At 38.9% G+C, this 13918-nt stretch overlaps 1 protein-coding gene across 2 annotated transcripts in view; it reads left to right on the forward strand.

Annotated features, from left to right (window-relative positions):
• myom1b (myomesin 1b) overlaps positions 1–13607 on the forward strand; it is a 28918-nt gene extending 15311 nt beyond the window's left edge. Inside the window, exons 18-40 of one of the 2 annotated variants that reach the window (XM_042399308.1) lie at positions 17–138; positions 2964–3422; positions 5478–5674; positions 5754–5880; positions 7190–7374; positions 7450–7564; positions 7644–7800; positions 7884–7990; positions 8122–8166; positions 8288–8424; positions 8558–8702; positions 9128–9187; positions 9276–9343; positions 9455–9568; positions 10272–10322; positions 10609–10696; positions 10785–10823; positions 10918–11023; positions 11214–11377; positions 11628–11664; positions 11919–11941; positions 12501–12556; positions 12688–13607. In XM_042399308.1, the coding sequence (XP_042255242.1) occupies positions 17–138; positions 2964–3422; positions 5478–5674; positions 5754–5880; positions 7190–7374; positions 7450–7564; positions 7644–7800; positions 7884–7990; positions 8122–8166; positions 8288–8424; positions 8558–8702; positions 9128–9187; positions 9276–9343; positions 9455–9568; positions 10272–10322; positions 10609–10696; positions 10785–10823; positions 10918–11023; positions 11214–11377; positions 11628–11664; positions 11919–11941; positions 12501–12556; positions 12688–12948 (2863 nt within the window). In that variant the 3' untranslated portion in view covers positions 12949–13607. The remainder of the gene's footprint in view (positions 1–16; positions 139–2963; positions 3423–5477; positions 5675–5753; positions 5881–7189; positions 7375–7449; positions 7565–7643; positions 7801–7883; positions 7991–8121; positions 8167–8287; positions 8425–8557; positions 8703–9127; positions 9188–9275; positions 9344–9454; positions 9569–10271; positions 10323–10608; positions 10697–10784; positions 10824–10917; positions 11024–11213; positions 11378–11627; positions 11665–11918; positions 11942–12500; positions 12557–12687) is intronic. The other variant, XM_042399309.1, reaches the window with a different exon arrangement.
• Positions 13608–13918: the final 311 nt, after the last annotated feature.

Below are 13918 nucleotides of genomic sequence, written 5' to 3' on the forward strand. Positions count from 1 at the left end.
TGCCCCCTTCTCGTAGGTTTATCTGCCACGGTCTGATGACAGAAGAGACGTACGTGTTGAGGGTGAGGGCCGTGAACGCTGCAGGGCTCAGCCAGTTCTCTGAAGAGTCTGAGCCTGTGAAGGTGAAGGCTGCAATTGGTGAGTAAAACAGAGGGTTCATGTCTGAATACAAAGAGTTTACATAGAAGTTAGAGGATGCTCAGAATCATAGTTCATCCTGTTGTTTAAAGTCAGATTTATGGCTTAAAGTGAAAAATCGCTGTGAAGAAATCTCTTTATTTTAAAAACAGCTGTTGGTGTTGTAGCGGCATTTCTGAGTCCATTTTGTTGTATATTTGTTAAACTTCCATGGATTAACACAGATACTATTATGTTGAGATATGCTGTATATTATATTTTGCAGAAATATTTAAGTTTTCCATTGTGTTAAAAGTGAAATCAGTCTAAAATAACAGCAACAATTTTACAGTAAGTTTTAATAATCATTCAGATGCAGCAGATATCACTTTCTTCACTGTAGCGTTTTCAGTAGATCGTGCAGAATGCAATGCAGGCAGAACAAAATTATTATTTTAATGAATGGACAGCTTTTCCAAATAATGACACACCCATTTTACTGTAACTTACGCCTGAAGTATAAATGGGTGAGGCAGTTTTTAATTAAAAACATGAAATTTAAACACAAAATGACTTGTGGAATGCACTGAACAGCACTATTCAGTGCTATTTAGTGCTGGCCCTCAGGGTGGGATTTTCTTGGCTTAGTTTTTTTAAATGTTATACAGGAATTGCCATTTTTCCTGATATGTTAACATTATGTTATGGATTACATCTGTTCTCTTGAGACATGTCTTCAGCTCTTTATATCACCAGCATCTGCACTCCCACACTTTCTCCACCATGGTTCCACTCCGTCACCCTGTCACGTTATTCCACACTGTTGTGTGCTCCACCTACCCACCACCCTGTCCAGCCACACCTATCCCCCCCCCCCACTCCTTCCCTCTCCTCCTCCCTGCACAGCCTATCAGGGTCAGGACTTGTAGACTTCCTCTAATTTGGGTCAGTGCGATCCAATTCAGTGGTCGTTACAAACCAGCCCAGTATCACACACCACCACCACCACCACCACCACCACCACAACCACAACCACCACCTCCCATTTCCCTTACCTATCCTGGGCACGAGACGTGTCGGCAACCCCACATGGTGCTAAAGGTACCACCACACAGACCTCTCCCACCCCACCGGTACCCTTAAACTGCACTGAGTCTCTCAACTTCTGTCTTGGCAACTAACCTCACAGTAGTATCGTTCTGTTTGAAATGACTACACTATCCAAGGAGGGTTACACTCATTCACTACACTCATTTTGTCCTTAATAATATTATCATTTTTTGAAATCTGAGTTACACACAGACTAAGGACACATAATGCACATACTAGGGCTGAAATCCGTATCATGATATTGATTTGAGCATTTTATTCAATATTGATTTATATCATTATATTGGAAATGTATACAAAAAAACCACAAAAAAAGCCAATGTAACATTTAAAGGAACAGTATGACAATTTGAGAAATATGCTTTGTTGCCCAGAATTAGATGAGAAGATTGAATGAAGTTACAGCTAGCGGCTGGTTAGCTTAGCTTAGCATAAATACTGCAAACAGCCCAAAGGTTAAAAATATATATATCTACCAGTGCCTCTAAAGCTCACTAATCAACACATTATATCTTTTTTGTTTAATTCATACAAAAACCTAAATCTAAAAATGGTTTCAAATTTGTGGTTAATCAGAGAGTTATGTGCGAGACTATTTCGTGGCCAGGCGCAGTAACTTCCTGCAGTCTTGTTGTCACCGTTAGATTGACAGGCTTCCAGTTACGCTATGCTATGCTAAACTATGATAATAGCTCCTAGCTGTATGCTTTCTATTTACCAAACAGATATAAGAGTGGTATCAATCTTCCCATATAACAATGGCAAGAAAGCGAATAAGCGTATTCCCCAAAATGTCAAGCTGTTACCATTACATTACTGTTATCATTACATTAGAAAACACTTTTCAAAGACGTAAAGAAAAGTACAACTAATTTAGTTCAGACTAACATGTGCTATACAGACAGACCAATACTGCTGCTATCATTTGTCAGAAATGCTCTTTATGATCTTATCTGTTCTTGTTCCCTGAAACCACTCTGCATTATTACTAACTCACAGCTTTGTGCTGAGCAGCATGCTCTCCTTATGAAACACACTTAGTAAAAATGCCAATCTGTTTTTTCTACAGTCACATATTAGTAGGAAACACATTAACTTCTATTATGTTGAATTACAAAGAACAGAATATTTTGATAAATGTCTCGGATATCCATGCTGAGCACATTTCTACATTATTGTTACATTTATAATGAACTTTATTTCACATACCATATTTTGTACAGCAGCTAAAGCTCAAAAGGCTTTATATTAAGACAGAACAGAAAAAACTGAACACAAAAACTGAATTTTATGATATGATATGAATTAGATCACAAGGTAATGATATTAACACATCAATTATTTCATCTTTTGAGTTGAAATCTTAGAGGCAATGAAATCTGTTGGCATCATTACTAAAGCACGGTGTTCTTTTCATGAAGGCTTGGTGCAAAGCCTGCACACCCACACTCACTCACTGGATGTTCTCTGTCACATGCCTGCATGCTTTCATAATCCCAAATGATGCCTGCTCGCCTCCTCACATGGATGTCACTTGTTGGTCATCTTGTCTTCATTTTTCACACCCAGTCAGATGAAGACATCTTACTGAATTTTAAAGGCTGATGAACTGAATATTTGTTTCTGTCTTTCTGTTTCTGCTTGTCTTCTCTTTGCGATTGAGATCAGAGACTTGTGAATGTATGTTTTGCCTGTTTTAAAAAGCCTCTTTTGCTTTTCTCTGCTAACTCCTGTAGGGGGCGGCATCCCTCATGGTGTGTTGCCGGAGATGGGGCCGGGGGGTAACGTGGGCCAACTAACTGAGCACAGGCCACGCTGGACGGGCAAGCATGAAACTGTCCAGTCCCCCCCTGACACAATGCAAAAGCGCAAAGCTCAGGCTGACACTGAAGCCAGGCAGGGGGCCAGGGCTACTAGCTCGGGCCTCGCAGACCCCACGGAGAGTAAAAACAAAGGGGGGAAGAGAGGCGGTGTGTCCTGGGCCCCTAACCTGGCAAAAGACCTGTCTGTGTCAGGCTCAGTTTCTGACTCACTTACTGACATAGTCACAGCTGCACACTTAGACCCCGTCAGTGCTGAGGTTCAGGATCAGGCTGTAAAGACAGCCGGTGAGCCTGAGGCCACGCAGGCACGTAAGTTCTCAGTAGATGCTTCTGCTAATCGGAAGACAGCGAGGCCCAGGAGAGAGTCGGCAGGTGAGCACCGGTGTGAGATGAAAACCTTTTTGTCAAGTCCAAAAAAAACCCCCCTCCACAAAATAAAACACTGTTTCCCACCATCACTTAGGATCCATGATTTCATCTGAAAAGAAAGTATTGGTAACATTTTCTTTTACAGGTTCCTTAATTTAATACTATTTTTGGAAAAGAGTAATTTACAGGTATTTCACAGTTAATTTTAGGTAATTTTACAGAAAGGGTGGTGCAATTTGGTAAAAATTATATGAAGAACAGAACTGAAAAAGAGTTAAGTGAGTTTAATTGGTAAGTGTCCACTCATTATGTTTGGGTTCATATGTAGTTGTTAATTTGCAAAAAAATGCGGAAAAATAGAAAATTGCAGAAAATACTCAGTTTTCAGTGTGTAGTTTTGTGTGTTAAAACAATATATTAGCATATTAGGTTGTTTCTAAAAAACAATTTTGGTAACACTTTATTTTACTTTTTTTTTTTTTTTTTCAAAAATGTCGTTAAGCTGTGTAACTGTTAATTCTTATGATATTTCTTTGAAAGGGTTATGTATTTTGATAGTATATAGGAAATGCACTCATTATATAGTTTTTAAGAAATAATCTAATATGCTAATATATCATTCAAAATACATTTTCAGTCAGTTAAAGCACTGTTAAGATGATCAGTTATTGTTATTATCCGGTTTATTAAAAATCTAATTTATTACAATTTTTGCAAATTAATAACTACGTATGAACTCAATATAATGATTGGCTACTTACCAACCAAACCACCATAACACTTTTTTTCCCCCCATTTCTCTTAATATAAATAATATAATTTGTACCAAATAGCACCACCCTTTCTGTAAAATGTCCTAAAAATGAACCATTAAATGCCTGCGAATTACATTGAAAAAATTCAGGAAAGTAGTATAAAATGAAGCAAAATAAAGTCTTAACAAAGTATTCTACCCCGATGTTGTCATGTAATGAAAGAGGGATTTCCTTTGTTGTATCAGTTCTACAAGGTTCAACTTTCACATTCACGGGCTTTTGACTTCAAATATTCAATAAACAGTAGGTGAATTGCTCTACTGGCATTCTTCTTGTAAAGGTAAGTCACTGTAACACACTTCCTAATTTAGATTTAACTCAACACAGTCACGCTTAGATGTTTCACTGGCCTCTACTTTCACACAACCTCCTCACTCGAGGCCTGGTTTCAGTCACCTGGCACCTCAGGACCTGCCATCACTCGGAGTACCAAACAGCATATTAACACACAAACACAAGTATGTTATGGCAGGAGTCAGCTAATCACACACTGTGCTTGAGAAGTGGGTCATCCAACAAACACAAGAGCAGGACACTTTGTGACCTGAGACCTTTTTAGTAGCAGACTGTGTGCTTCTCCAGATGTCGCCCTCTTGGACACAGCTTCCCACCCCGAAATAGGGGAGGGTATCAAGTTCACGTGACTATTTGTGTTTGACGGCCTGATTTATTATCACCATGTTACATGATCCTACATAAAAGCCCTTTGATTCCAAGTCTCAGAAATCACAGTGTCCTTCTTTGTTAGAATATTTTTACCACCAATACAATATGATGTATAACTGTTTTGCAGCTTTCTAATTAATGCTATAAGGGAACTGAATCGACATTTTAGGAGACACACTTGTTCGCTTTTTTGACAAGAGTGAGATCTAACTCTTGGCAAGAATGCAAATAAATGTTTTTCCCAAAACCTCTAACTGTTCCTTTAAGCAAAACAATAATACAAAAACTTTATATGAAAGGTTAAAGGTGCAATTCTGTTACAGCAGACATTCACTTGCTTAACACATATACACAATCCAGTGGTGACAGGTTTTCAGTAATGGCGTACTGAAGCTCGACAGCATCTACAAAGCTACAGTAAATTTATGAAATACAATTTTATAGCAATTTCATATAACGAGGATTATGGGAATAATGGAAAGTATCACGTCATTACTTCAGAGCTTCAGTTTCCCATTACATCACAGTTTCCCTGCTGAGGCACTATGGTGTTAATTTGAGTTTTCTGTCATCTCAGCCTCCCCTACTCCACCCTATGGCATCAGTGTCCTGGAGTGTGTGCGCGACGCCATGGTGCTGGCCTGGAAACAGCCGACCTTCATCGGCGGCGCTGACATCACCGGATACTTTGTGGATTATCGTGAGGTCATCGATGGAGTGCCGGGAAAGTGGCACGAGGCCAACATCAAGTCTGTCAGTGAGAGGGCCTATAGGGTGAGTTGACATGAGATACCCTCCTCGACACACATGTAGGCTTCGATTGATTGTTTCGTCACTGAGCTGTTGTCTCCAGGTAACTGATCTGAAGGAGAACAAGAAGTATCAGTTCCAGGTGCGAGCAGCCAACATGGCAGGTGTCGGCATCCCGTCGCTGCCCAGTGACACCTTCCTGTGTGAGGAGTGGACCATTGCCGTACCAGGTGCAGTTAGACCACCTACTGAGAACTCGTTTTCATGAACAGAAAGCCCTTTGTGAAACACATGTTGAAATATTTTAACATACAAAGTACTTTAATTTAATACTGATGTGACAGTTACAGTCAGAGGTGGGATGAAGTCATTATAAGTCTCAAGTCTTGGCTATGAAGTCCTGCCTGAAGTCCCAAGTCAAGCTCAAGTCCTGACCTTTGAGTTTCAAGCCCTTAACATACCTTTTCCTCCTGCTTGCGCAACGTGATTGGCTCCTATCAAAATTGTTGAAAGTACATCCATCACGGCACACTTTTATAGTGAAGTCTAGACATTGATAGTAAACTCAAATTCCAGTTCCAAGTTTTTTATTGGCTTTTTTTTGATTCCTGACTAGAGTCTGTCTCAATTTGAAACCTCTGATTACAAAGACATCGGGTGAATTTTAAGCAGTGGTGGAAGAAGTATTTAGATCCTTGACTTAAGTAAAAGTACCAATACAGCAAAAATACTCCATTACAAGTAAAAGTCCTGCATGAAAAATCCTACTTCGATAAAAGTTATGAGCTTGATGTAGTTAAAGTATTGCAGTAAAAGTAGTGGTTTGGTCCCTCTGACTGATATATTATTATATATGACATCATTAGATTATTAATACTGAAGCATCAGTGTTAGAGCAGCATGTTACTGTTGTAGCTGCTGGAGGTGGAGCTAGTTTCAACTACTTTATATACAGTTAGCTATTTTAGTCCAGTGGTTCCCAACCTAGGGGTCGGGCCCCTTCAAACGGTCACCAGATAAATCTGAGGGGTCGTGAGATGATTAATGGGAGAGGAAAGAAGAAAAAACAAAGTTCTGATACACAAATCCGTTTTCAGTTTTTGGACTTTTTCTCTAATCTTTGATTTTTGGTGAAATATTGGATCATTTGTACATTTATTGAAATGAAACCATGTCAGAAGTTTAGAGGGAAAAATTACTATTTGGTGGAGCTGTTAACAACTCATAGACATGTGAAATGTGACCCCGACTACACACTGCTTTTTGTAAGACGTCAAAAGCCAAAAAGGTTGGAAACCACTGGTTTCATCTTTAACAATGTATTGTATTTTAAAAGCTTGTTATATTATCCATTGTGTCAAATCTTCATCTGAAAAGTAACTAAAGCTGTCAAATAAATGTAGTGGAGTAGAAAGTACAATATTTCCCTCTGAAATGTAGTGGAGTGGAAGTATAGTAAAGTACAAGTACCTCAAAATTGTACTTAAGTAAATATACTAAGTTACTGCAACTGTGAGACATTTACTCTTTGGACCACAGGACCTCCTTATGATCTTGAGATTAGAGAGGTGCGAAGTGACTCTCTGGTGTTGCTATGGAGAGCACCCGTGTACCAGGGCCGTGATCCAGTCAACGGGTTCTACATTGACATCAAGGAAGCGGACGCACCAGAGGAGGCGTGGAGAGGCGTCAACACGAAGGCTACCGAGAAGACATTCTTCAAGGTCGCCATCATCCAAACACATTATTAAAATGTGGTGACGGCTGGTTTGTAATGTTGATTTTCTTTCATCTTGCAGATTAAGAATCTAAAAGAGGCAGAGACGTATGTGTTCCGTGTGCGTGCTCAGAACAAAGCTGGCGTTGGAAAAACCTCAGAGGTCACAGACCCCGTCCATGCTGTGACCAAACCAGGTAGGAGAACGTCTGAAGAGCTGATGAAGATAATGATGATGTAAATGAATGCTGTAACACGACTTTTTTCTGGTTTCAGGCACCACAGAGATCGTTGTGGATGTTGATGATGACGGTGTCATCTCCCTGAACTTTGAATGCTCTGACTTGAACGCCGACTCCAAATTTGTGTGGTCCAAGAATTATGAGGAAATCACAGATTCAACCCGCATGACTATGGAGACCAAGGGAAACATGTGAGATTATATTTGTTAAATTGAGACCCTGATTGATGCTCCGTGACGTCATTTATTAATCAAATAATGTGTTTTCTCTGCAGGTCCAAAGCCATTTTCAACACTCCTGGGGAGGAGGACATTGGTATTTACTCTTGTTTTGTCACCCACACTGATGGTGTTTCAGCCAGCTACACTCTCTCTGAGGAAGGTAAGTGATAAAGTCCAGAGGATGAACAATGAAAAACACATGTTTTGAGAAGTAAATACAATTTTCTTGCAATAAAATAACTTCAGTTATTGCTTTTTTATCTAAAAATCTGTTTCCCCTTCCTCTCACAGAGTTGAAGAAGCTGCTAGAGATCAGTCACGACCACAAATTCCCTAGTGAGTGTGACTGCAGCACAAGTCATTCTAGCTTTTTTAAAAAAAAGTTTTTAAGTATGTCATGAACTGGACTGTTTTCTTGAGCTGGCTCTCTCTCTCTCTCTCTCTCTCTTCAAACTAGTTATTCCTCTGAAGTCAGAGTTGGCTGTGGAGCTGATGGAGAAGGGCAGAGTTCGCTTTTGGCTGCAGGCGGAGAAGATATCAGCTAACGGCAAAGTTGATTACGTGTTCAATGACAATCTTCTCTCACAGGGGGAGGTCAGTAAGAAACAAAGGAAATTAACCCTATAATTTGCATTCATAATATATCAAGGATCCCTTTTGTTTCAGCTCAACCCAGACTGAAAAGATCTCACCTAAGAGTTCAGAAGATGTTGTCCTTGTTTTACAGAAATACAAGATGCACTTTGACAAGGACACCGGCGTGATTGAGATGATCATGGAGTGTCTGAACCCGGAAGATGAGGGCACCTTCACCTTCCAGTTGCAGGATGGGAAAGCTAAAAACCAGTCCAGCTTGGTACTGATAGGGGATGGTATGTACAGTCGTACAAAAACATCCTGAAGATGCTCCTAATCCAAAAATCTATCTTCAGTGAGAGTTTAGTTTCCTTTAAATACTATTTTAGAGACTAAACCCATGGAGAATCAGTGGATTTTACTCACTTTTTGGCATAGAAATGGAAAATACTGAAAGTGCTGCAATATATCATCTGTTGACAATTTCACTGCAAAAATATTTGTATGATATCATCCTTCCAAAAGCTGTTAAGTTCAGCATGTACAAAAAACAGCACCTCTAAGTTCTGGACACTGGAGGGCAGTAAAACACATAAGAAAGCACATTGCAACAGGACATCCAAAACAAAATACATGTTAGCACATAATCTAACCAAAAAGTATCACATGTTCAGGTAACTTAATGTCTAGTTTTTAACCATAAAAGCTTTTTTTCCTGCAGTGTTCAAGCAGCTGCAGAAGGAATCAGAGTTCCAGAGGAAAGAATGGTTCAGAAAACAAGGTGTGTGACACTCACTTAATAGACTTACATCTAAATTAGCATTATATGTTTTGATTCTTGTCTTTATAACTGCCACATCTTGTTCCAGGTCCTCACTTTATCGAATATCTGAGCTACGAGGTGACACCAGAATGCTGTGTTGTATTGAAGTGCAAGGTGAGACTGAGCTTTACGGGATTTTTTCCCACACAGCTAGTAGTTTCCAAGAGATACTATTTAAGTATCTTAATTCTCAAAAAAACATCCTTCTGCTTTGTTGCTTTTCAGGTTGGCAACATGAAGAAGGAGACGGTCGCGCTGTGGTACAAAGACGGACGCGAGCTCAAAGCAGACGAGCACCTGAGCTTCGCTGAGGGAGTGCTGACTCTGGAAATAGCTCAGGTGAGGAAATTATGACGATACATATATAATATATATATATATATATGTTTATATATATGTGTGTGTGTCAGTATATATTTCTGTACTGTATAACTGTCTCTGAATTCATTTGCATATATGACTGTAAACGGTGGAATCCTTATACAGCTCTGTTTATGTCAATACTCCAAAAATATATGGATCCTTCGTCCACAAGTTTATTTAAGTAAGTTGTTGTGAAAAAACAATCAAAAGGAGGTTGCCGGATCATTTACATTTTACTAATTTCATCAGTGACACCTAAAAGGTTTTGATCTTATTAACCAGCATTCATTTTCTTCAACGTACCAGTCAAAAGTTTGGACACACTTTCCCATTCCCTTGAATTTGGACACCCTTGTGTGTCCAAACTTTTAACTGTTAATGTAAATTTAACATATCATACACTAAGACAACTAACAATATCATATGCTAAACATGATTAAATCACTACATTTTTTAGATGCAGTTATCACTTCCTCTCTCTGTGTTCTGTCTCTTTGCTGTTTTAATCTGCTCTTTCTCTCTCAGATTTCTTATTAACCATCTCTTCTTTCTGTATTTCATCACTCATTCTCATCCCACTGTATTGTCCCTAAACGTCTGTCCGAGTGGCGTACAGTGACATGCCATCCTCCCAGGTAAAATAACATATAAACATGATGTCACATGTGTCCCATTTCAGCGTGGCTCCACTGCAGACACAGACGACGACCAAGTTTGGAGAGCAGCAAAAGTCTGGATCAGTTATCTGTTGTCATCATAAGTGACCGTTTTTGCCGTTTTGCCTGAGAATGCTCATTTTAGATCGATGTTTGTTTGTTTGTTTGTCTGTTTGTTTGTTTGTTCGTTAGGGTTGCTTTTTTGCTTTTGCGTCATATATGTGTTTTCTGCAGCACCCTTAGCAGATGAGAAAAGCTTGCCCTTTTCACATGAATAGAAATCATATTCCTTTACAAAATAATAGTGATGATCTGTGTTGTTTACGGCTTTGAGTTTGACGTTACTCTTCATTCTGTCAGATTTCCAAGAAGGATGCCGGCATATATGAGGTTGTTCTGAAGGATGACAGAGGAAAGGACACGTCTACGTTGAATTTGACAGATCAAGGTAACCTTGCAGAGTCACCTATTAATAGTCTGTTAATGAATGTAATCAAATATTTCACTTAAGATGATCAAATCTGTCTTTCTTCAAGGTTTCAAGGACTTGATGAATCTAGTTTTCAGTGTTATCGGTAAGTATAAAAACTGTTGAATCATTGAACATTTCTCTCTCTCACACAGAATATAGTATTTCAATCACCTCTCTGTGGTTTTCTTTACTTGCAGCCAATTCCTCCACACCGCTGAAGATCACAAGCACAGATGAAGGCATAAGACTCTACACCTTTGTCAACTACTATAATGATTTGCTCCAAGTCACATGGCACTACAAGTATGTTCTCTTGTTTATATTTATATGTATGCAAACGTGTGTACATTTGTGTTGAAATTAATTAGTACATCTGCGTAGTAAACACAGTCCTACAGCAAGCTTGTGTTTCATTCAAAAACAAATAATCAGGCCATGCAAGTGTGTTCAGACATGTTTCTTTGTCTCCACGTCTGTATTTTCTCTCTTACAGGGACTCAGCCATCGCCTTCTCCGACCGTGTAAAGAGTGGTGTGGTGGGAGAGCAGCTGTGGCTGCAGATCACAGAGCCCACAGAGAAAGACATGGGCAAGTACGCCATTGAGTTCCACGATGGAAAGGACGGCTTGAAGAGGACCGTTGATCTGTCTGGTAAAGGTGAGAACATGTTTGAAACTTCTCGCTAAGTGACACTTTACCGTTATTTCTTAAGCAGCCAGGTTCCAGCATACATCAGAGATCTTTTAAGACATTTAATGACCTTTAATAGGCACATAGCACACTTTTTTTTTACACTGCAGATCTTGTTTTGTGGTGTTTTACATTTTATTATCACCTACCTGTGTGTACAAACTCACTTTGTGAGTTAACTAGATTCTGTTTCTTACAACCTGTTTTTGTTTTTCAGCATTTGACGATGCTTTTGCAGAATTCCAGAGACTCAAGTGAGTTACAAACTGTTTTTATTATTAATAACTGTTATTATTAGCTTTATGTAGCCACAAACACAACATGCTTTACAACATTACTTCTGCTTTGTGTTACTGTTTCAAATAGACTGTTTTTAGATTTAGACCTTCTGTTTTTCTGGTTTGAGGAAATACATTGAGGATGTTAGAATGCAGATTAAACTTTAACATTCACTTCTGATTTTCAGCACCTTTAATCTAATTGTTGTTTCCTCTTTTTTTGTCTTCAGAGCTGCTGCTATCGCAGAAAGAAGTAAGTGATGAATGTTTTTACTGTGGTTTCAGCGTTCTCTCTATTGTTTGGCAGTTTTTAGGCCTGGATGACCTGTTTTTTGTATACTGTTTATCAATGCTGTAGTTTGTATTTGAACTAAAACTAAACACACAGCTCATATAAACCTCGTTCTTTCCAACTAATGTCGTCTTCCAGTAGATTTTACAGTTAATTTTAAGACTTTTATTGGTTACTTTTAAAACAAGAAATGTAAACTGTATATAAGAGCTTTTATCATTTATCATCTTCGATAAAGACTCAATTTTCCCACCTCAAGTCTGGATTAAAATGCTTTTTATCCTCTTAAATGACATGAAAACACTGGAAACTAATTTTTATGAACTCTCTTCAAAGTCGATAACCTAAAATCGTAATTTTGCAGTTTTGATTTCTTGCTTTTCGTCCAGTACAGTTGTTCACTTTGTGTTGTTGCTTTTTTGTACTTCTTTTTAACTTTATGTAAAGCCATTTTGTTTTTGAAAGCGCCATCGATACATAGTTGGTTTATTGCTGTTATTGACGTTATTGTGTTTTTCAGACCGTGCTCGAGTAGCAGGAGGTCTGCCTGATGTGGTCACCATACAGGAGGGCAAGGTAAACCTTATAGAAAAACCTTGTCCTCAAGAAAAACACTAAACTTGTATCTGTCCTCTCATGCTGCCTAAATATTATTGTCATTAATGTATAATATTACTGGTGTGTGTTGTGTGTTATCCTCCCCGCAGGCCCTCAACCTCACCTGCAACATTTCGGGCGACCCCGTGCCAGAGGTCACCTGGCTGAAGAACGACAGGGAGATCACGTCCGACGAACACATCATCCTCAAGTTCGAATCGGGCAAGTTCGCCAGCTTCACCATCACCGCCGTGAACACGTCGGACTCTGGCAAGTACAGCATCCTGGTGAAGAACAAGTACGGCACGGAGAGCGGGGACTTCACCGTAAGTGTCTTCATCCCTGAAGAACTGGGCGGCAAGAAAAAGTAAAAGCGGTCCAAATCTTGTCATAAATATGTATAAATGAAAAACACTGGAAACAGTTTTAAAAAAAAAAAAGGGCTTGAGGATGTGTTAGATGTTTTGTGTAGAAATAAATTAACTTAAGAGGTGCTGAACAATCTGAACATGACAACAGTTCAGAGAGGAATCCAAACTGTGGTTTAGAGTTGTAACTTAAAGACACAAGTGGAAATCTATACCGTATGTACACATTTGGTCCAATAATGATGAATCTAATGTCAGCTGAACGTCATAAGACACTCAAAAATATTACTGGTGCAAATTTAGTTTGTGTTTGTGTAAAGCTATGGCATGCAAAGAAGCAAATGTTGGCATAAACTTCATTGTTTACTTCAGGAAAAGAAATGAAACGTTACTTTCAACAACAAAAAAAAAGCCAAAAGTAATTAAGTTGTGTTGATAGGATGCAACTCTCAGTCAAAGAAGAGAAAGATGTCTATAAAAAGCCATATGGATGTATTTGCACGTTCTACCTCATTTTCTACAAATTCTGTGGACTTCACTGCTAAAAATTTTCAAAAGCACTCAATAGTTTTAGATTTATAAATGTGTTGTTTTCCTGCATTTTCTGCAGCAATCGGTTTCATTTCATGTCATTAACATAAAGGAAACATTTTGGAGAGACTCATTCTTGAGACACAGAAGGTCATCATTAACAGTGATTAGTCATCTTAATCCCTTCGGTTAAGTCGGCATTGTTGCATGTAAATCCTCAGGACGGTGCGTTCAAGTGCTTGTGGGAATCTAGAGCATCAGGAGGTTTTTAGATTCTGCAGCTGAATTTTAATGCAACAATACCTGAAATCAAAGGAAGCAAAGTCTCTCTGGAAGTCACATGAACTGATCTAAATACCTGTGTTCTGCTTTTGGGAAATAAAACAGTAGAAGTGTTCAAAATTTGTAGAAAATGGGGTAAAACGTGTACCTTAAATGCAAA

This window comes from Thunnus maccoyii, chromosome 21, assembly GCF_910596095.1.
Source record: "Thunnus maccoyii chromosome 21, fThuMac1.1, whole genome shotgun sequence".
In the NCBI taxonomy this organism is placed as follows: domain Eukaryota; kingdom Metazoa; phylum Chordata; class Actinopteri; order Scombriformes; family Scombridae; genus Thunnus; species Thunnus maccoyii.